Source organism: Panthera uncia, assembly GCF_023721935.1.
Source record: "Panthera uncia isolate 11264 chromosome D3 unlocalized genomic scaffold, Puncia_PCG_1.0 HiC_scaffold_8, whole genome shotgun sequence".
Lineage (NCBI taxonomy): Eukaryota > Metazoa > Chordata > Mammalia > Carnivora > Felidae > Panthera > Panthera uncia.
In genome coordinates this window covers 37421471-37445499 of record NW_026057586.1, presented here as the reverse complement: position 1 = coordinate 37445499, position 24029 = coordinate 37421471, and the positions used below count along the sequence as shown (strand labels likewise).

The 24029-nt window shown below is 41.4% G+C and overlaps 1 protein-coding gene across 5 annotated transcripts in view; it reads left to right on the top strand.

Annotated features, from left to right (window-relative positions):
* MAPRE2 (microtubule associated protein RP/EB family member 2) overlaps nt 1–24029 on the top strand; it is a 157743-nt gene that overhangs the window by 4866 nt on the left and 128848 nt on the right. For 3 of the 5 annotated variants that reach the window (XM_049620224.1, XM_049620221.1, XM_049620223.1), the window contains one exon: nt 22071–22132. Coding sequence is in view for 1 of the 5 variants with exons in the window: in XM_049620221.1 (XP_049476178.1) it covers nt 22071–22132 (62 nt within the window). In the remaining 4 variants the exon portion in view is untranslated. Of the gene's footprint in view, nt 1–4624; nt 5196–22070; nt 22133–24029 lie in introns of those variants that run through there. The other 2 variants (XM_049620222.1, XM_049620226.1) reach the window with 2 other exon arrangements.

Sequence of the window (24029 nt, the reverse complement as noted above, 5' to 3'; positions counted from 1 at the left end):
CTAGACAAGTTCAGTTCTAACACACATGATGATCTCACCAACTTTATTCTGAAGTAATCAACCTTTGGACTAGACCAACCCCCAAAATCTGAGCTATTGTTTGCTTCTTATCCAGATAACCAAAATAGGAAGTTTTAGAATCTTTGCCCAAATCATAGAAACATAAACTCTCTTGTTTGAAGGGCCCTTACAGGTTAATAATAATCATGCCATCCAACAAAAACTTAAACTTCCTGTATAGCTTCTTACTAAATAGTCCTTCAATTTACATGTCAATGTCTCCCTCGCAGCACATTACATCCACAGAGCATTGTCTGCACCCTCTGGAGACCACAAAGAATAAAATCCAACTATCTTACATATTTACCTGCAACCATCTTAGATGCTTACAGTGAATTTATTCTCCTTGATCAGGAAGATCTGGCTATAGTGTTTCAAATCTACTAACTGCACGATTTTTTTTTTTGCACCAAATTTGAAACCATAAACTTGAAGAGAAGCATTCAAAATTGTGATTTGTTACCCCAGAGTTACAGAAGATGATTATTGCTAAAGTTCCTTCCAACAAACCTAATAATCTACACCCTTCAAAAGTGACTCCTGACAAACTCCACGTAATGGCACTAGGCTTGTGTTGAGTTTGAAAGCCATGGCTCCGTGTGTTTTGGAGATCAGCAAAACTATGACCCACTGTCTGTGGTTGTATGTCCTGTGAACTAAAATTGGTTTCTGTGGCTTGCTTAATGGTTGAAAACATATCAAAAAAAAAAAAGAAAAGAAAAGAAAAGAAAAGAAAAATATGTTGGGACTCTTGAAAATTATACAAAATCCAAATTTCAGTGTTCAAAATAGTTTTACTGGGCTACAGCCATACTTATTCACTTATATTTTGTCTATGGCTATTTTAGTGCTACTGAAACATGGTAGTTTCACCAAAGACCATTCAGGCCACCAAGCCTAAAATATTTACTAAGTATTTAGGTACAAATTGGCACGCCCTTGATTTACTCTCATTCAACATACTTCGGTTCTGAATGAGAATTTGCTCACTTAGTCTTTTTTCATTTTTTTTTTTCCCTGTTAGAGAAGGCAAAAAAAGTTGTTTCCAAACATAGGTAACTCACTAAAAATAGTTTCGTTTCCTGTTTCCCTTTTGTGTGCATGTACTTTGCAAAACAGCAGTACTTTTCTAAAGCATATGTGAATTTTTGTGAATGGCGAACTATAAAACTTCTGAACCTTAACAGGCCCAAACAGGGCAGTGCTGACTTACGTTGAGCCAATGTCAGTGTTTCCAATGCTCCAGGAGATGGGAAAACACACCCTTGACAGTGAGCCCAGGGTGACACTTGCCTTAACTCTTTAGCAGTAGGAACTTCTTTTTCTCAAACCTGTGAGGGCATTTTTTGCTTATTTCATTGAGCGTATGAAGACATAATTTGAAGATGTATTCAGATTTGAAATTTTTCATTGACTGTCATTTTACACACTTAAAACATGATGTGGAAACTTGCCGGTTTTGAAAATCGCACTACTCCTCTAAAGTATACATTTAAAATAAATTGCTCTCTACTAACAAAGGCAAGGATCATTAAATAGTAAGCAGTTTTAGAGTGTCTGGGTGGCTCAGTCGGTTAAGCATCCGACTTCGGCTCAGGTCATGATCTCAAGGTTCGTAAGTTTGAGTCCTGCATGGGGCTCTGTGCTGACAGCTCAGAGCCTGGAGCCCGCTTCGGATCCTGTGTCTCCCTCTCTCTCTCTGCCTCTCCCCCACTCGTGCTCTGCCTCTCTCTCTCAAAAATAAACATTAAAAGAAATTTTTTAATAATAATAATGAGCAGATTTACAGTCACTTACATCCCTAGAAGCTGACATTATGCCATAGACAATTTAGTTTGAAACTTCCAAATTCAGAAACAGATCAGATCATGATCCAGAGATGAAAATTATTTGCCTTCTTCCCAAGGATAGCGAGATTACTATTAAGATTCTAGAAAGAATCTTTGAAAGAGCAATAACAACATTAATGAGACCTTGTCTTAATTTTTTACTTTAAGCGTTGCCTCATGAAATTTCCTTCAGTTAAGAGAACTTCCTCTTTCGTTAATGCCACCGACTGTTTGTAAATGAGTTTCACTTAGATTAATAGAGCAACTTCAAGGGTTATATATAACTCATCCTCTTCCTCCCTTCCAGAATCAGTACACCTGCAATTCAGAAACCAAAAAATGATAGTTTGGGCTTCTTTTTTTCACTACATCAAACAATGCATTGCAGATAATGTAAAGTTTGAGGAACCTGAGATCAGCTAAATAATTTCTAAAAACAAAACAAAACAAATTATAAGGGCATTTAACCCCATCCTAGGACTATTGGCAGTAATGGCATATAGATATCTAACTCCTGAGGGGACTCAACTTACTCTTGCTCATGATGGAGTATTTGGGGGGGAAAGATGAAGGGGGACAACTGAGGACAGATCGTGTAACCAGTTCAAGTTAAAAAGCAACTTTCCTCCCTTATCATAATGCAGATTTCATATTTTGCTAACAAGATTTTCTTTAATATAACTTGTGCCATACATATATCACATGTAGCTCTCCCCAGGAGAGTTCCAAAATTAAACACTATGGAGGGTTCTCAAAAAGTTAAAAATACAGCTACCTTATGATGCAGCACACTGCTGGGTATTTACCCAGAGGATACAAGAGTACTAAATCAAAGGGATATGCGCACCCCAATGTTTACAGCACCATTATTTACAATAGCAAGATATGGAAGCAGCCCAAGTGTCCATTGGGTGATGGATAAAGAAGATGTGGTACACACACACACACACACACACACACACACACACACACTACAATACTATTCAGCCATGAAAAAGAATGAAATCTTGCCATTTGCAATGACATGGATGGAGCTAGAGAGTATAATGCTAAGTGAAATAAGTCAGAGAAAGACAAATACCATAGGATTTCACTCATATGTGGAATTTAAGAAACAAGCAAGCAAAGGGAAAAAAATGAGAGACACGAAGCAAGAAACAGACTCTTTATTTTCAAGTTTAGTTATTTGTTTTGAGACAGAGAGAGAGCAAGCATGAGCAGAGGAGGGGCAGAGGGCAGGGGGAGAGGGAAAGAGAATCCCAAGAGGGTTCTGTGGGGCTTGTACTTGCAAACAACGAGATCATGACCAGAGCCGCGACCAGGGGACGCTCAACCTACTGAGCTACCCAGGCGACCGAGCAGACTCTTTCTTAAAACTTTCTTTAAAGTGTATTCATTTCAAGAGAGACAGATTGAGTGAGAGGGGGAGGGACAGAGAGAGAGGGAGAGAGAGAATCCCACACTGTCAGTGTGGAACCCAGTGAGGGGCTCAAACTCAGGAACCGGGAGATCATGACCTGAGCTGAAACCAAGAGTCAGACGTTTAATTGACTGAGCCACCCAGGCACCCCCCAGCGGACTCCTAACTATAGGGAACAATCTGATGGTTACCAGAGGGGAAGTGGGTAGGGGAATGGGCTACACAGTTGATGGGGGTTAAGGAATGCACTTGTTGTGATATGCACAGGGTGATGTATGAAAGTGTTGAATCCCTATATTATATACCTGGAATTAATATAACTCTGTATGTCAACTAACTGGAATTAAAATAAAAACTTGAATTAAAAAAAAATAGTTCTAAAATGAAGATTTACTGTATTTTTCCAGAGTAAGAAATTCGTAAGTTTCAATTGCTTGAACAGGGGCAGAACACTCAAGCATTTTGCTAACAGGTAAACCTTGGTTTTAACTTAGAATTAATTACAAACAATGTGGCAAGAACAACTATTGGTATTTGGAGTTAGTCAGAGAAGGTAAAATAAGCCAGAAAAAGCAGGTGGAAAATGAGGTGACTTCTTTCAGTTTTGCTAAAGCGTGCCAAACTTGTTATGGGATGCCATGCATGAAAGTGAAACCAGAGGACTCGATTATCCTCTTTATTTTTTCAAACATAATTTACTGTCAAGTTAGCTAACATACAGTGTATACAGTGTGCTCTTGGCTTCAGGAGTAGATTCCCACTTACATACAACACCCAGTGCTCATCCCAACAAGTGCCCTCCTCAATGCCCATCGCCCATTTTCCCCGTCTCACCCCTGCCTCCGCCCCATCAACCCTCAGTTTGTTCTCTGTATTCGAGAGTCTCTTATGGTTTGCCTCCCTCTCTGTATGCAACTATGTTTTCTGCTTCCCTTCCCTCATGGTCTTCCATTAAGTTTCTCAAGTTCCACATATGAGTGAAAACATATATCTGTCTTTCTCTGACTTATTTCACTTAGCATAATACCCTCCAGTTCCATCCACGTTGTTGCAAATGGCAAGATTTCACTCTTTCTCATTACCGAGTGGTATTCCATTGTGTATATAAACCACATCTTCTTTATCCATTCATCAGTTGATGGACATTTGGGCTCTTTCCATGATTTGACTATTGTTGAAAGCGCTGCTATCAACATTGGGGTACAAGTGCCCCTATGAATCAGCACTCCTGTATCCTTTGGATAAATTCCTAGTAGTGCTGTTGCTGAGTCATAGGGTAGTTCTATTTTTAATTTTTTGAGGAACCCCTACACTGTTTTCCAGAGCGGCTGCGCCAGTTTGCGTGCCCACGAGCAGTGCGAGAGTAGATTCCCTTCTTTAAAAGCTGGTAGAGGCTGCTTTCAAACAACTGATGAGCAGGAAGTGGAGCATCCCTGCAACCACCTTATGCATTCTTTCCTTCTTTCAATAATTTTAAAACCCAACCAGCTTGCCAGAATTTGATCCATTGCAAAGAACGTTTCATGATTCTAACCAAGAAACCAGTCTCCATTTTCCCACTGATCTTCAGTCTCCAAAAGAGTGGGAGCTAGAAGGAAAACCCTCCTGCTCTGCTCCCCCTGGTCCTTCCCCAAAAGGAAACTATTGACGGAAGATTTTTTTGCTAGTTTCCAGCTTGCCTTCTATCACAACTTTTTTCTCAAGTGGAGTCTTCTGGGCACAAATCTTCTAAAAGGAGTTTCCACAAATCAACAGCATAACAACCAAGTGCTGTATGTGTTACTGGCAAATCCGGAAAGCAGTTCTCGGTGCAGTTAGAGTATTGAAACAGCACTGTCAGGGGGTCTGTTCGTTCTCCACGCTACCTGTTCTCTCAGCATTTCAGGGTAAGTTAGAATTGGGGGGAACGGGCGTTTCTCTTGGGTTGCCAGGTGAAATACAGGATGGCTAATTAAATCGGAATTCTAGATAAGCAATGATTTTTTTTTTAGGTAAGTATGTCCCATATATTACATATATGTATTACATGGGGTATACTCATACCAAAAGAATTAGTCTTTTAGCTAAAATTCAAACTTAACTGAGCATCCCATTTTTTTGGTTGTTTGGAATTTTGTCTAGTGTTTCTCCTCTCTTTTTTGTTTTCTCCAAATTTGCAACCCTACTTTTATCCCATCATAAATTTCAAAATGCCTAGCTTTTCTGGTCTGTAACATATCTGATCTGAGACTCTATGTCCAAGGTAATACATTAAAATGTCTGCACTGCTTTCACCTACTAAAGAAAAAATCAAGCTATTATCTGCATTATTCTGCACAATGAGGGGAAATAAGTAGAAACTAGAACTAGAAAATTGGCCATCTTATTTTGTAAGCTATTGAAAGGTACCTTCTATTTTTTTACAGACCTTCTAATTCAATAGATACATTGATAGGTAGATTGTTAGCCTGACATTGCGAATAAAAGTTGATGATTTCTAGTGATTCCAAGGAAGTTCACTCCCAGGGGATTCCAAGGATGCCTTGTTAGTTGTGTGAGGTCCCGGGCCTGCAGCTTCAGTACTCCAGAGGAGTGTCTTAAAATGCAGGATTCGGGCTGACCCCAGACCTTGGCAACCAGTCCTTAGGTTAACAAGATCTGTAGGTGATTCACATGCACATGAAAGGTTGAGAAACCCTGAAACAGAGGATTCACTTTTTCACACGTAAAGTGGCCTTTTGATTTAATACCGTGTTGAAATAATCCTTAACAAAATTCCCTTTTAATTTTTTTTTTCAATGTTTTTTATTTTTTTTTTTTATTTTTGGGACAGAGAGAGACAGAGCATGAACGGGGGGAGGGGCAGAGAGAGAGGGAGACACAGAATCGGAAACAGGCTCCAGGCTCTGAGCCATCAGCCCAGAGCCTGACGCGGGGCTCGAACTCACGGACCGCGAGATCGTGACCTGGCTGAAGTCGGAGGCTTAACCGACTGCGCCACCCAGGCGCCCCAAAATTCCCTTTTAACACCTAAGAAGAAATAGTTTCTTTTGATCAAATATCTTTGATAGGCAATTATTATATTTCTGTTTTCTTATGAGAATCTTTTTTTTTTTTTTAATGTTTTATTTATTTTTGAGACAGGGCAAGACAGAGCATGAACAGGGGAGGGTCAGAGAGAGGGAGACACAGAATCTGAAACAGGCTCCAGGTTCTGAGCTGTCAACACAGAGCCCGACACGGGGCTCGAACTCACGGACCACGAGATCATGACCTGAGCCGAAGTCGGCCGCTTAACCGAATGAGCCACCCAGGCACCCCTCTTATGAGAATCCTAAATGACCATTTCTAATATTGTTTTGTAATCTACATATTTAACAAAATAAGACAAGTATAAGTATGAAAAAGACTCTCATGGGATGCCTGGCTGGTTCAGTCGGTAGAGCATATGATTCTCGATCTCAGGGTCATGAGTTCAAACCCCACACTATGGCAAGCTCCAAACTGGTCTGTGAAATTCTGAGTTTTAAAAACTCAGAGAAAACGTTCCATAGATTTTGATTCCTTTCACGTTCAAAATCCTCACATCCTTTGCCTGCCCACCTGTTTTTTGTTTTTGTTTTTTTTAAGAAGTTACAGTGGTCTGGAGGCACCCGGGTGGCTCCGTCGGTTAAGCATCTGACTTCTGCGCAGGTCATGATCTCGCAGTTCGTGAGTTTGAGCCCCGCAACAGGCTCTGCGCTGACAGCGTGGAGCCTGCTTGGAATTCTCCCTCTCTCCCCCTCTCTCTGCCCCTCCCCTGCTTGTGCTCTCTCTCTCTCAAGATAAATACATACATTTTTTTAAAAAGAAGTTACAGGGTTGTGTCACAGCAAAAATTCTGGAACTGCAGCAAGAACATCGGACGGCCTGAGGCTTAAAACTAGTTCTGCTGCTGACTGACTGGTTGTCTTTGGAGATGTGACTTACCATCCTTCATCAATGCCCCTCCAGTTAAGTTTTCTCATCTGTCAACTTGAGACACTAGAGCCCGGCATTGTCTCACAGGATTCTTGTAATTACAAATTACAAGAATTTGTAATACATTGTACACTACATTGTACACTACATTGTAAATATTACATATGTAGTTTCCTACAACACACCTAATTTGGGAGAAAGGTGATGTTAATTTTAAGAGTTCCATGTATGCGCTGGGAATGGAACCACAGAGCACGTATCTTAGAGACATATAGCTTTTGGCCATATATCCTTAGCAATCACAACCTTCCCTTCCGACCCTCAGGAACTTAAAAGTTCTCCCCCTTTCCTGTGACAGCAAGGTGCTCTGGGACACCAAGCAATGAATTCCTCACCGGGGTGCCACTCTTTGCTCTGTGAAGTCGAAAGATACAACGCTTGGTGTTTTTCTTCTGTCCAAATTCTATATAATTCCTCTCGCATTTTTTCCCCAGGTGAAATTTTATGGATGGACTATAAAAACACGCTTCAATGTTTTTAATTACTTGACTCCTTCTATAAAATATTATTCCTTCAAAAACACAGCTTTTTCTGTAGTGATCATAACCTTGTCACTACATAATCGTTGCCATCAGTCACTAAGTAACTGTGTATCTTACTTAGCCCATCACATAATCCCAGATTGGAGGAAGCCGTGTGGTCATTTTGTCAAAAGACACCCCACTACAGAATTCCCCTCACCAGCACGTGGAAGAGAAACGAATGTATCCTTCTGTGGTTGTTTTAATAAATGCCACACAAAATTCATGAGCGAGAGTTTGACAACGATGAGGAAGGGGCGTGAGGGGGACCATTCCCAATCTTACCACCTCTGTTCAACTATTAAAAATATTTTTTTCCCATTTTTGTGTAAAGCTTTTATTGACTGTATTCGCACTCAACAATGTTTCACATAAACCTCTCCCTTACCATGCTGAATGTTGCTCCCCACATCCAGCATGATCTTTCTAGCTTCAATGTCTCTGAATGTTTTTCTGCCCAAGGCGTCTTTCCTTGGTTAACTCAAGCTCAGCCTTTGTCTTATGTCAGGTGTTCATTCCTCGAGGTCCTTGCCACTCAGAGTGTGCTCCCCGGACCAGCGGCTGTGGCATCACCTGGAACATCTTATAAATGCTGAAGCTTGGGCTCCACCCCAGACATTCTCAATCGGAATCTGCACTGTAGTAAGATTCTCAGGTGTTCTGGATTAACATTTGAGAAAGGCTGTTCTGGAAAGCCTTTCCTAACCTCCTAGCCATTACCTCTCCCCACCTCCCACAGCCCCACCCATCCAGGATAGGTCAGGTGACTCATTGCAGTTTGCCTTTAATTCCCCACACATGGGCCTCCCCAGCACATAAATTGGTTGGCGGTCGGGATGGACTCGTATTCATCTTTACGTCCCCCAGGTCCGAGTGGAGCATAATTGATACGTAAGCATTCAATATTTGGAGTTGTTTTGTCATTTTCCGACCCCACTGCTTTGTAGATGAAAAGAGATAGGTGGAAGTTTTGTTTCCGTGCTGGGAAAGTGGGTATTTAGGTAGGACTCTCAGGGTCACTGGCTCATGTTTGGGAGTCTTTTGTTGCATAGTAAAGACTGTGGAAAACCTACTGGGGGTTGAGGGGGAGAGAAATGCTTCTCTTTCTGTGAATAATTCCAGAAAGGCCACTGTTGGAATTTCATCTTTTTTCGTTTAAGGCATTTAATATTTTTTAAACACCAACATCTCTGAGGGAACCTGCACTTTACATTTGGTCTAAGGTGTAGCAGGGGCAGATTCTGGTAAGCGTTTGGTAAGACCTAGAGATAATGGTTCTCTGATGGAGTATACTCGTAGGTGTTAGGAAAGGTAAATGGTGGAATGCTGCAAAACCATTTCTAATCCTGATAGATGTTACAATGTGTTTTATCATGAATCCTACCATAAGTCACTTTTCCATTAAAAAAAAAAAAACCTGGGGGCGCCTGGGTGGCTTGGTCAGTTAAGCGTCCGACTTCATCTCACGGTCCGTGAGTTGGAGCCCCGCGTCGGGCTCTGTGCTGACAGCTCAGAGCCTGGAGCCTGTTTCAGATTCTGTGTCTCCCTCTCTCTCTGCCCCTCCCCCACTCATGCTCTGTCTCTCTCTGTCTCAAAAATAAATAAGCGTTAAAAAAAAAATTTAAAAAAAAAAACCTGTTATCCAAAAAAAGTCTCATGATAGAACTCTTGTCCACCATCCTGCCTTTCCTCCAGCCCCACTTTCAAAGTGAACCCCTGACACCCTGAGGACTTTTTTTCTTTTTTCCAGATACTGGTTTTAAAACTGTAGACAAAGAGCAAGTACTTCTACAGTGATGTTTCTGAACTCCTACTAAAATGAAACAGCAGCTGAACAGGAGCTTTCTCTGTGTTCAGGAACCACTTGGTCCTTTCATTGTGGAAGGAACGTCTTGTGAACTCAAGGGTGAACAATCTGATGGAATGAGGCTTAGCCTGGGAGGCTGCTGTTTTGAATTAGCAGGAGACGGATGAGGGCTTTGGAATCAAGTTGTACCCAGAAACAAGAAATGTCTGTCCTGCAAGGCTATTGTTTGTCTTATTTGAAAGGAACCAGAGGCTCCTGGTACTGCTTACCAGCGGCTCTCACAATTAGCCCCATAGACCACGGGGAGTATAACTATATTGAAGAATGTGTGGCTTCTTTTCCCCTTTGGGAGCCTGTCGCTGTGCTGACCCATCACCATGGACACCAACTTGAGTGTGCATCTGAGTGTGGCTTCTCTTGTGGAAGAGTGTATTACATTGTTATTCTGTCCTAAACTGCTTATCTGCGTGTCTGATGATGCTATTCATCGTAATTTCGCCCAGACAGGGAACCTTGGGTGGGGTTTTTAAGAGTCATTTGACACCTTCAGAGTGTACCTTGTTGAGCAATCTGACGCAGGTGAGCCATGCAGGATGGGGAGAACAATTGTGTTCTGTACACTGTGACCTCAAGCCCAAGTCCTTTTGAGTCATATTTTCCCATGGGGTTTGTGGCCCCTCCCAAAGGAAAGAGACCTTTAACACTCAACTCGTATGAGGCTTTGTGGTTTGAGCGTTGCTCTTGGAATCTAAAAGCCACGTGTATTTTTTGGTTTTTCACATTTTGGGGAGTTTGTTTTTGAAAGTTAAGTAGTTAATAACTGTGTTATTGTTACTTTTGTATGGCGTGGGGAGACTTTCATACTTTGATTTCCCTATCTGAAAAAATTATCTTCTAAAGATCATGAACAGAGGCTCTAGAGCTTAAAAAACTAAGAGGAAGTTAAATTCCATTGATGAGGAATTAAAGTTTTAGAGAAAGAAGACACTCAAAGAGGAAGCAGTAATATCTACCAAAATCTTCAAAAGACAAATAAGCATGAGTTAGGAGTTAAGACCAAGAATGCTGGCCTCTCCTCTGCTTACACAATCTTTGCAAGTTAGGCACCACATCATTCTTACTGTTCTTATTAACAAGTCAACTTAAATTGATTGTGGGGGGACATGGGTTGTGTCCCAACTCTGCTTTAGGTGCAATGCAAACAACTCAATTCACCTGTGACCTCTAGCCTCCTCGATTAGGAGGGTATCTTCCCTTTCCCTCTGCTTCCCCCACAAGATATCCCAGCGCTCCAAAAGGTAGTTGTGAATCCATCTCTTAGAATGAACTATAATAGGAAATGTAATGGGAACTGTACTTCAGAGAACCCATGAGCTTTTCAAAACATGAGGAAAATAAATCATTTCAATAGCACGTTAGCACTGTGAATTATTTAAATTGCAACAGGGCAGAAGTAGTGGTAGGATTTAAGCTTCTGACGTATGAGGCCATTGTAGATCCAAATAGGAAAGTGGTGGGATTTCTGGCAGAGCAGGCACATTTTAAAGAGCATCCACTCAGATCGCCTGCTGAGCTCCCTTTTCCCCACACGCCTGGTTGTCAGTATTTGGTCCTCTCTCCCTCAGTGGGCCTGGGCTGAGCTATACACAGGTCGTAGATCTTACCCTGTTAGAGATCAGGGAAGACCTGGACAAGCGGGACTACTGATCCAGTCCAGCAGTGAGTTGTACTGAGCTGCCCCAAAGTACAGGCAGACACAAGAGGCCCTCCTCCTCCTGGCTCTCCAGCACCTTGTGCTCCTGGGAAGACCAGGGGGTGTGGTAGATCTCCCCATGGGGAGCAGAAAGGAAGCACCTTGTGGGATGGGGAGGAACCAAAAGGCAGAAAAACTAGCTTCTCTAGGAAGATTTGAAAAGATTTGAAAGAAAGAAGAATCTTAAAACCCTGCATTCAGTGCAGTCATGTCTGCTAAGCGTGAAATCCCTACAATGGCCTGATCTAACTAGCATTTGACCTAAAGCTAACAGGGAAAGTTCTACTTGTGATCAAAAGACAGCTTTGTGCTTTGCTTTTTTTTTTTTTTTTTTCCCTCCCTCCACTGCCAACCTTAATAGATCTGTGGTCAAGCCGTGGAACCTGCTGAGGTCACGGACTACAGAAGAGGCAGCACAAGAGGCTTCACCTATTGTGAGTGAGGGTCCTGCTCAAGGCCACACCCACAAGATCCCTTCAGATGGGCATTCTCTCCCATTCTTTCCAAGCCGTTGGTTTTTGCCATAATTGATTGTACTTCAACTTCCTGATCCTGTAACTAATATTCAGATCCAATTGACAAGGGAGATGTGGTTCAAACCCAATTATTTAATAGTGATGATGATCATGAGTGTTTCCCATTTACAGAGAAATTTGCAGTAAAGGATGCTTCTATGTAGCACAAACACTCTAAGTAGCTGCACTTGACATGAAACCATAAAAACTGGAGCCTGGAGTTTAAATGGTATATGCACAGTTCACATAAGGGGGAGAACCTCAGTCCCAGGGAATTTATTCCAGGTCCAGTGCCCTTTATACCAGGCGGATTTACAAAGGAGAGTTGGATTCTCCACGTAGCCCTCAAAGTTCCCTTTTGTTCATAAAGCTATTAAATTGTAACAGCCTCCTATTTCCCATGGAAAGATGAATGGGGTTTCAAAAAATGGGTTGATAAGTCCATTTTGGTATACAGCCCATCACCGATGAGGACTCTTACCATTCATGTCAGAATATTTGCTTCTTTTCCCTCAGTTTGAATATGCAAGTTAAAATTTAAAAAGGCGGGGGAGGGGGAGGTGCACCTGGGTGGATCAGTTGGTGAAGCATCTGACTTCAGGTCTTTTGGTTTGTGAGTTCAAGCCCCACATCAAGCTCTGTGCTGACAGTCAGAGCCGGGTGCCTGCTTCAGATTCTGTGTCTCCCTCTCTGCCAAAAATAAACATTAAAAGTTAGGAAAAAAAAAAAAAATGCAAGTGCACCTGGAGAAGTCATGACTTGTCCAGGAGTGTTGTTAGAAAGTGCTGGCAATCTCAAAACCTACTTTGAACCTGATTCTTTTAGGCAAAATGACAGTTCAAGTATACTAGAGTTACCAAAAGAGTTAGCTTCTGCAAACTTAAGTGTTTTTTTTTTTTTTTGCTCCCTTTTTGTTTTAGAGAGACTACTTAGCTCACCTGAGCATCCTCGTGTGTCTCAAGCACACTGGATGTATGTGCAGTAAATTCAGCTGAGTCCCTTCCCTATGCAAGGGAAGATAAACATGGCTTCATTGAGGGCACCAGTGTAACCAAAGCCAGAACCAGCCATTTGGGTCAGCAGGAGAAGAAATAACAAATGGTTGTGATTAGCACTCCCCAACGCATTTGCACAGATTAGTTAATTAGCTACACATCCTCTTGGAAAGCAGAGAACTTTCTCTAAGGACCTGAAACTCTTGATAAGTACGTGACCACTGGGGGATTAGGGATGTTGGGGGGGAGCAGTGGAGCAAGGAAAAATGTGTCCCAAGGATGGACTTTACCTCCTAAATTTTGCTTTGATCCATCTTTGGTGACAAGGTCTGAGCTATAAATGAGTTTACATCAGTTGGAATCGTCTGAGTGGATGGCCCATCTAAGTGCAGCCCCGATCAGCACATAGCAGATTGTGGGAAGAGCTCTGAGAACAGATTCTGTGCAACTCAGAGTGTGGTTCCTGGACCAGCAGCAGCATCTAGAAGTTTCTAGAAAGACAGAGTCTCAGACCCCACCCCAGGCCTATAGAATCATAATTTGAATTTTAAGATTCCTGGCTGACTCGAAATCTGAAAAGCACTGCCATAAAGGAACCTGAGCAGGAAAATACTTCTTTTTCTCTAATTTTCAGAATGAGGAAAACAATGGCCTTCAAATCCTACAGATCATCCAGGAAACAGCAGTCATACATTTTTCCTTTTTGTTCTTGACCCTCCCTGTCAATATGCTTGCATTCACAGCCTCATGGTATAGTTATGAGTGTGTCTATTAGCCCCTGGATGGCTGCACTGTAAATTTCTCACCCTTTAGAGCCCCGGCACCTAGCAGGGTGCCTAGGACATAAAAGGTGTGTAACATGATGTTCACGAGGTCCCAAGTCCTGGCCCTGCCACAAGCCTCCATGTAGCTGTAAGATGAAAATAAGAAATCACATCCCTCAGAATGTTACAGCGGAAGTAAATGAGCTGATTCAGGGAACACACTTAGGACCGCACCTGACACATAGAAGCCACACGTAAGCGGTAACTGTTCTCATGGGTTCAATAAATGTTACACAAATGAGTGATTAGGAACTGCATAAAAAAATTATGAAGATTAAAATGTGGTGCTCTGTTGCTCCAAAAATAGGAAATTGAATTTTAAAATGCAAAGAAAGCCTGAGCTAAGGGGAGAAAAAAGGAGAATGGGTCAGAACAGATTCATAGGAAGAGCATGTGATTTGAAACTCAGAAGACCAGAGTTTGGGTCCCAGCTCTATCCTTGATCAGCTGTGTGATTTCCTACAATAAGTTCCTGTGATTGATGACTCTTTTTAGGGGTTAAGCAAAAAAGGGTTTTGTATCTAACCGAGTAGGAGGACAGGGCCCACCTGGTTCCTGGTTGTATCCCTACATCTCAGCCCAGAGACGTTGCGTGATATTTTTGTTCAGTTGGATTGGAGCATGCCCTCTCAATGGGGACAAAAATCAGATATTACAGTGGTTTGTGGCCGTCTAAAGCTCTACCCTAACAGATAAAATCTATTCGGTAGTATTTAATTTCTTTGAGGTGGAGGGAGATGACCAGGAGGGAATGTCTAAAAACACCCCCTGGAAGGCAGAGAGTGAGGGGCACCATCTGGGGAAAAGCTGATTTAGAGGGCTCTGCAACTCCATAGCAGATGAGAGTTTCTAAGGAAGAAAAATCAAGGAGCAAAAGGCAGTAGCCAAAAGGCGAGCACAGTGAACCTGTGGAGAAAGAATTGAGATTTCAAGATCTGAGTGAGATGATGTCTGTGAAACATTTTTACAAAATGGAGAGCCATCCTCTTCCCCGGTGCTGCCTGCAGGGGTAGAAGCCAGCTCCTGGTCGGGACCACTGCCGCCCCCAGGCCTTTGGTGAAGCCCAAGTTTGGTAAAAAGAGGGCCAAGAAGTTCATCTGGCACCAGTCAGAACGAGGTGTCAAAATTAAGCACAGTTGGTGGAAATCCAGAGGCACTGACAATAGGGTACACAGAAGGTTCAAGGGCACGATCTTGTGCCCGACATTGACTACAGGAGCAACAAGAAAACCAAGCACACGCTCTCCAGTGCCTTCCACAAGTTTCTGGTCCACAACATCAAGAAGCTTGAAGTGCTGCTGATGTGCAACAAATCTTACTGTGTAGAGATTGCTCACAACGTCTCCTGCAAGCACCTCAGAGCCCTTGTGGAAAGAGCAGCCCAGCTGGCCATCAGTCCCCAATCCCAATGCCAGGCTGCCCAGTGAAGAAAATAACAGACTGCTTATGTGCATGTCGTATTCGTGTTAATAAACCAATAGACTACAAAAAACAGGAAGAGCTATAGACCTGCATAATTGTGGAAAGAAAAGTCTTCAGGAAACATTTCAAGTTGGGTATTTGGCCCAGATTTAGTTCTTAGAATAGATGGGGGTTTGTTTCCCTATGCTCCACAACCCACCCACCCAAGTTTGATCCCTGATAACATAATCAGTACTTCTGTTCTGGAGCGTCACTAGATTCCAGGTGAGTGGAATTCAGCCTAAATTTCCCCATTTAATGATTACTGATCCAGCCCCCAAATATTTTGTAAGTGGGTCTCTTCTAGAAAACCCCATAGTAGGACCCCCCACCAAAACAGTGTTGGTGGTGGTTACATGAGCGTTATAGGATGCACACCAGCACCAACAGAAAACCTGGGGGTAGAGGCTAAGCAAATAATCCTACGTATTTCAAGAAGTTTCCATCCACTTAACACTTCTAACAGACTGCTGAAAATGTTAGTTTGAAAATCTTCCCACACAACGCTACAAGTGGACAATGGCTATCCACCTTTTGAGAGAGGTCTTAGCAACCCTTCGTACCTGGTATCCTAACCTTCTTGCTATGACCAAAGTCTTATTAAATTTCCTGTTACCCTTTCAGTACTTCCACTTTGTTATTGTATTTCTTCTTTGGGTGGTCAAAAGAATAAGACCATAAAGACAGGACACATGTAAAGGGAGGATTTAGCTTCTATAACCCAAAGGCTAAATTAGGATGCTGGGCTCTTAAAATGAATCTGATCCCATTCACTGTGCTACTTTCTTTATTCACGAACATTCTGCTACGTGTTATTAGCAGTCAACTTGTGAGGAAAGGAGCCGTTCTTCCATTCCAACTATTTTCAAGGGTATCTGATTACAAACAGATAAGAGGATAGTGAAGTCATGTAATTATTAAGAACCTTTCACAGAATTAATACATATGGCATTTCTCATGTAGTTTCTCAGGTCTGTCTTTTTTATTTTACTTTCATGCCTTGAGCACTGTGAGTAGTCTATTCTAGAATAGAAAGGGCACTCTCAAATTATTTTAATCCTGGTTCGCATGGGAAGTAGCAGATGGATAAAGGAGGATTCTAAGAGGGGGTGAGGCTCCATTTGTATGAAAATAACTGAATTTCTATTTTATTATAGCTATGACTTAAGACCGTTTGGGGGGATTATATTTTATTTTTATAGAAGCCTAAATCACACGACCAAAAGAAGTTTTAACATCATTACCGTTCTTAATGTATTCCACCAAAATCCCTTTATCCGCCAGCTATAATTTTTCAAAAGCACTTAAATATACAATATGGGTCATTTTGTAGTCTGCCTTGCTTAAGGAGAGGAATGTGTTGTACCACACTCAGTGCCCAAGAGTCAGTGTAATTTGACCTCCTTTACTTGCCAGATAATCTCATTTGGTTTTGGTTTCCCTGGTGTGTGCTCAGTTCTGTGCTTCCCGGCAGTCATGCCTCTCGGTCCCCTGAGATAGTTGAACTGGGCGGGCTCTTGACCTCCTGCTGCTGCTCTGGGGAAGGCCCTGAGTCCAACCCACCCAACCGAGGCCAATAATTGAGGTGGTGCTTGGCGGAGGCAGGACTCTTCAGAAGGCTAATATGGAGTAGGATCAGCCTAAGGATTAATAGTCTGTGACTTTCTGTTAATGCTTACATTCTGCTTTATTCCTAGAAAGTTGTGGACCTCCCACACTAAAGCATGTGATTTATAACTGGAGTGATTCGATATCTCACAGCAGCACCAGGAGTTTGGAATTGAGGATACAGCTCATTCTGAAGGTCCAGAGATCACTTGGCCCTTCTCTGGAGGGGAAAACCTCGGTTCATGTCCCAGCAGTGTCCCCTTCCCAGAAAATACAGCCAGGAGCAACTGGAGAGGCTGTGACTCCCATCTCTTTTGTGCAGAGAATGCTTTAACCTTGCACTGATCAGAAGCCTCACTGGTTAGATACAGGGCACTGAAGAAAGAGTGAGATCTTTCAATGGTGGGGCATGATTGGAAAGTCTTTACAACCCCTTCTTGATTCTGAGACCTCTTAAGTGCCTATGGCTATATGGCCAGACATGGAAGCAGTCTCTAGAGGGGACTCTCAAGCTAGGACAGATGCTCTATGCCCCACACATGGGATGCCAGAATTCCAAGTTTCTTCAAAGAAAGAGGATTTGAAATTGCTAGAGGATGAAGGAAAATAGACTTTTATAGTAACTGAGAATGTGCTCTGTTAAAGAGTTTGGCTGTGTCGTGACTCTTACTCTAACAAAGACACCTGCTCTCTGCAGTTAAAACCAGCAGGCCAAGAGACCGCGGCTGGCTCATTTCTGAGAAGCTGCCTAGCGCTTAAAATAGGAAGAGTAGAAGTCAACGTGGTCTCTTCTAACGTAAAAGAAAACCCTGTAAGCTCATGCTTGTGTAGGGGTGGTTACAGTTGTGCTCTTCTGTAGTGTGACCCGGTTTAGAATACAGAACACCTACCTTGTCATCTACGAGAACCGTGGGAGATGAAATGCTAGTCCTGAGCCAATAAGGGTGGGAATTGGAAATTCTTGGATCGCCTGAACCTGAAGGTAGGAGAGATCGTTTCAAAAATGCAGAGCATAACAAACTACTTAGAAGTTAGTTCCGGTTTTGAGTGTATTTGTATCAACACTTTGACTTTAAATGAAAGTTTATTAAGGTTAATGTGAAAAAAGGGGATGATAGAGAACTCTAAGGTAGGCAAGAGTGAACTGTTCGCAGTGGTTTCTGCATGCTAGAACCGTGGGTGAGCTTTTTTCTTGGATCTGTGCGAAGTGGGACAAATTCCTAACCCCATCTTGCCCACTGTTTTGGGGCTTTTGTTCTTCTCTAAAAAGGTAAGAAAGTAAGAGAGCTTCCCCCTCAATTGTAATTACTGGCCAATCTTTTTTGAATTAAACTTTTTGTTTTTAGATCATTGTGCATTAACATGTACTTGTGAGGATTGATATGGAGCTCTCTCCCATATACCCTTTACTCTGTTCTCCCCCTCTGTGGTAACATCTTAATATTTTTATGTTGGTCATTTGGGGAGGGGGGAGGTGCAGAGAGCAAAAGGGAGAGAGAATCACAATCAGGTCCACACTGTCCATGCAGAGGCCAACAGGGGGCTCGATCCTATGACTGGGAGATGACAATTGGAGCCAAATCAAGAGTTGGACACTTAACTGACTGAGCCACCCAGTTGTCCCAACAACTTACAAACTTATAACATCACAACCAGGATATCGACACTAATACGTGTTGAAGATACAGAACATTTCTATCACAAGGATGCCTTATGTTGCCTCTTTATAATCACCCCCTCTTCCTGCCACTCCTGCTTCTCTTTCTCTACCCCACAACCATTAATCTGTGCTCCAATTCTATACTTATTTTGAGACTGTCAGATAAATGTAATCATACAGTATATGGCCTTTGGGGATTGCCTTTTTTTCACACAGGATAATTCTCTGGAAATTGGTCTAAGTTGTATGTATGAATTGTTCTTTTCTATTGCTAAGTAGCATTCCGTGGTAGGGATGTGCCACAGTTCGACTAACTGTTAACCTGTTGAAGGACGTCTGGGTTGTCTCTGGCTTTTGACTACTGCTAAAACCAAACAAAACCGCTGTAAACGTACATTTTAATTTGGAAAAATGCCTAGAGGTACAATTGGTGGATTGTATGGTAGTTGTGTGTTAAAACAAAAATGTTTGGCAGGGTAGCAGAACCCTTAGACATTCTTATAAGTGATGTGACTGCTCTCGTTTCTTCACATCTTCATCAGTATTTCAAGTTGTCACTATTTATTTTAGCCATTCTGCTATGTGTGTAGTGATATCTCATTACGGTTTTTAATTTTCACCCACATAGTGGCTAATGTTAAATATCATTTCATATACTTATTAACTATATATCCCCTTCAGATAAATGCCTGTTCACATCTTTTGCCCACTTTTCAACTGAATTGTTTTAATTGCTTTCAGAACTCTTTATTCTAGAAACTAGTCCTCTTGTGAGATCTATGGTTTGCAAATACTTTCTCCTAGTTTATACCTTGTATTTACATCCAATTCACAGGGACAAAAGTTTTTAATTTTGATGAAGTCCAGTGTATTTAACTTTACCTTTTATAGATTGTGTTTTGGGTATCAAGGCTAAGAACTCTTTGCCAGGCCCTAGGTCTCAAAGGTTTTCTATGTTTCTCATAGTTTTCTATTTTGTATTTATACTGTGCTCCATTTTTAATTTTTACATAAAGTATGAAATTTATGGATAAGAACTGCTTTGCTGCTGTCGCACATCACAGACACACCTTGCAAGGTTGTGCCTTACTGAGCACTTCTCTGCCACGAGCAGAGCAAAGACTGTCTGTGGCCTTCAAATCTATGGCGAAGGCCTGGTTTTACAGTGGCACATGCTATGGGTGAAAGGCTGAGCAGACACATGAGTCCGTCAGACTCTTGTCAGAAAGGGTCACTTTCTAGATGCATGATATGGACATCTATCCACCATCCTGGATATGGCACCACCACCCTGAGCCTCAGTTTCTTAATTGGTATTAAGATTTTGAAGATTAAATTAGATAAAATGTGTGAAATGATCGGTGCATAGTTTTCAGTAAATGATCCCATTCAAACTGACCCATTACAGCTGTTGGAAAATGAGCAATGGGTCATTGTCAGCAGAAAAAGACCAATTGTATATAGCCAATCCTGAATTTTCAAAGGGTGAATTATCTAGTTTATAGGTAAACTTGGAACTTTTGTACTCTTGCTTCCTAGCTGGGTGGCCAGTCCTTTCCCTGGTAACATAGTTAAATAAGGTAAATGAAAATCTTAGTGTAATTCAATTAATTGCTGGAAGATTGGAGGACTTAGGAAAATGACATGGATAGGAACAGATTTTTTTGTCTGATTTTTTTTTTTTTTATCAGCTATCGTTAGATTTATGGAAAGATGTGAAATACCTATGCAGTTAAACTCTGCTCTAAAATATTTAAAGAAATTCTACTTGTTCTCTTGGAAAGAAAAAATTGTTACCAGAGTTGGGTCCTCAAGACCATGTATATTAAATTTTCTGATTTTTTTTTTTAAACAAGCCAAATTTACAAATGCCTTTTAAGCTCCATTACTGAAGAGTATAACGTTGAAAAATCAGCTCCTACCTTTACTTCTCTCAGCACCTACTATCTTGTTTCTATTTTTTTTTTTCCTTGCACTGTCTTACCATCTCCATTTTGCCTTATAGAAAAGGTGTAAAGTGCCTCTTTTTTTTTTTTTTTTAAATCTCCTGGCAACATCTCTAGAACTGTGTCTAGGATTAATCACATTGCATCGGGTGTGCCACAAATACTTTATTTTTATGCAATTGACTTTTTAAAAAACCAAGTAGGCACCAAAGGCATTTGTATTTTCTGTTACAGGACCATTTCAGAAGAGCAGTGTGCAGGGTTAGGGCCTACGTGGAAGGCAACAGTCATTTCTGATGTGTTCCTTGGGGAGGTGGAAAGACCATTAAGGCTTGTGCACATATACATCTTGGGTCCTTTTCAGCAGCACCAGCTTGAGCCATAAACAGTCTCCCCAGTAACCATCCACTCCCCACCCTGACACTGGAGCCTCAAAATCTGGAATTGAGACACATTTCTTAGCCTCAAGAATTAGATCCGTCCTCCGTCAGTTTACTGTCTTTTCACGTAGCGAGAGCATGTTTGGAAGAGAAATAGCTAATTGACACAAATTATCATTTGTTGGTGTATATATTTTAAAGTTGGATCCTGGCATTGTTTAGAATGCCTAGCCTCTCAAAATCTTCTGACTAGGGGTACCTGGGTGACTCAGTAGGTAAAGCGTCTGACTTTGGTTCAGGTCACAATCTCAAGGTTAGTGAGTTCCAGCCCTGGATCGGGCTTTCTGCTGATAGCAGGGAGGCCCCTTCTGATCCTCTGTCTCCCTATCACTCTGTGCCACTCCCCCACTGTGTGTGTGTGTGTGTGTGTGTGTGTGTGTGTGCATGCATGTGCGCTTACATGCTGTCTCAAAAATGAATAAACTATTGAGGCACCTGGGTGGGTCAGTCGGTTAAAGATCAGGCTTCGGCTCAGGTCGGGAACTCGCTGTTTGTGGGTTCGAGCCCTGTGTAGGGCTCGTGGTGACAGCTCAGAGCCTGGAGTCTGCTTCAGATTCTGTGTCTCCCTCTCTGTTCCTTTCCTGCTGGCTCTGTCTGTCTCTCAAAAAGAAATTATTTTTTTTAATTTATTTAAAAAATTTTTAAACTATTAAAAAATATCTTCCGATTAGAAGAATAAGCCTGTGTTGATACTAGATCTAAAACCTGAAATAGGGATGCCTGGGTGGCTCAGTGGGTTAAGCATCTCCTGATCTCCGCTCAGGTCTTGATCCTCAGGGTGGTGAGTTCAAGCCCTGTGTTGGACTCTGTGCTGGGCATGGAGCGTACTCTGAAAAAAATAAACCCTGAAAATAAGCTGAAGTTTCAGGAAGTTTGATGTTGACCTTTGATACCCCATAGAGGCTCTGCTTCCTGCTAACACATGAATTCTCATTGCTTCAGACTATCACAGGGAAAGGTGAAAAGATAAGAAATTACTTTCATAAAATTGACATACTAAATACTCACAAACCATAATCAACCTAAAAATTAATCTAAAATAGAGACTGAGAACCCTATTGCTTGCCTAACTTAATCTCTCCCCTGTGGTAAAACCAACTGTGTTTTGTTATTGTGTGTGCGTTTCGATGTCCCTTTCCATAGCTAACTACACCCAATGAACTCAATTATAACTCTTTGCTCCCATGTTTTCATCCTATTAAACGTTCTTTTTCTCTTTCTTATTATCCCAGAATCCCACTTCTCAACGGTACGGTTCATCTCGACAGCCAGGGAGAGAGCCTGGATGCTCAAGGTAGGGTTTAAATATAAAATAGTGTGGGAATCCTTGTCTACTGATGGAATTGAAGTATTGGTGCCTTTGTAACAATTTATTTTCAAAATCCTATTTTACAGTTAAAGTATTCCAATAAACATTCTCCGTTAAAACATTATTTTTCAATCTATAATGTATCTCTCAAGTGTATCAAGGGCTAATTAACCGCTATCAGCAATTCCTCTAAAAATGGCCAAGCAAATTAAAGTTTACTTTTGGAGATATTGTTAGTGATAAGTGAAGGGAGAATATCAAGATGTAATCAAGTAATCTCAGGACATTCAGTATTATTTGTGAACAAATATTCTATTTCATTTATTTATAATCAAAATCAAGGCAAATTCTCAGACTTTACAATAGGGAGCGGAGAGGATTTGGGAAGGAGACAAAGACTCAAAGCCTCATTTTTTTTTTTTTTCAGTTTGGGGTTTGTGTTTGAGACCCTATCATTTGAACTTCACTTATCTCTCACTGATATTCTGAGTCTCTCTAATGCCTTCAAGGTTCACTCACCTCCAGCAGCTCCCTAGAACAAAGGAACAATTAACTGAAATTCCACCAGATGGCAATCTTTGGAAAGCCATCCACAGAGGTTTCAAAGCTGTGAGCTACTGTTGTTCAGAGAACAGTCTGAGTAAAACGTCCAAGACTTCACCAAAAATGCTCTAAACATCTTTAGTTTTATTTCTTTCCCCCAACACCAAAAATTTTTACCAAAAAAAAAAAAAAAAAAGTTTCAGTACTAAAAGCTCAAATCAATGGATAATATATTTGGTTTGGGGTGTCATTGTGATAAATGCTGTGATTAATGGTTATTTCTTAATTATTTGAGAAGAGAAAGCTTAAATACTAACAAAGGATAGCATTTTAAGGAGTTATCTTGGTATCAAACCAAGTGAAATTTGCAGGTATAAAATTCTTACTTGTAGTGATGTGAAATAATTTATTTAAATGAGATGAGTAAACTTTTTTCCTTTTGCTCTAATGAAAATGGAGATCCTGAACTCTGAGTGGTATCCAAGCAGCGGGGCTTTTCAAGGACCAGAGCTGGGACAGAAGGAAGTAGAAAGGCGTCTGAGGGCAATTAAAGTAGAAAGAATCAAGGAGACCAGGAGAGTCACCTGAGCTTGCTTCATACACCTAAAAGCAGACCTTGAGTGTTCTTTGAAACTTCTTTTGCTACCAGCCCTTATGGTAGAGGGCCCATGCGTCTGGGATAGTCCTGGTTTACTTCATTGTCTGGGAGCATGGTCTCATGAGCACCCCCTTTCACCCTCAAAAGTATCTGCATTTGGATGATAAATTCTATAGATGCCTATCTCCTAGACTGGTATGTTCAAAGAAAAAGTAATAGAAAAAGGTACTCCGATGCCTAAATGGGGTGTCTATTTATAAATGTCTTTATATCTAGGACTACAGGACAAATGCTCCCTTTTCTGTAAAGAGCCACATCATGAATATTTTCTGCCTGGTGGGCTATACGGTCTCTGTCACTACTATTCAACTCACAGTGTGAAAACCGCCATGGACAATACATAAATGGCTTAGCAATGTTCCAATAAAACGTTATTTATAGAAACATACAGTAGATGGCATTTGGCTGGCAAGCCATAGTTTATAGAACCTTGTGAGATAATAGTTCTCCACCATTTCCTATCTCCTTAACAAGAAGACCACTGTTCTTAATTCCTCTCCTTGCTCTTCATATCCCTTCTGGCTTGAAGCCTCCTTACTTAACCCTCTCAGAAACTAGTGTTAATAGTTGCTTGAGTGAGTCATCTCACTCACTTGTGTGGTTCCTGAGAATCCTTGACTGAGTCTAGCTGCTTGCTCCTTATCCAAATCTGTTTCTGCACTATGCCCAACAATGCCTGTA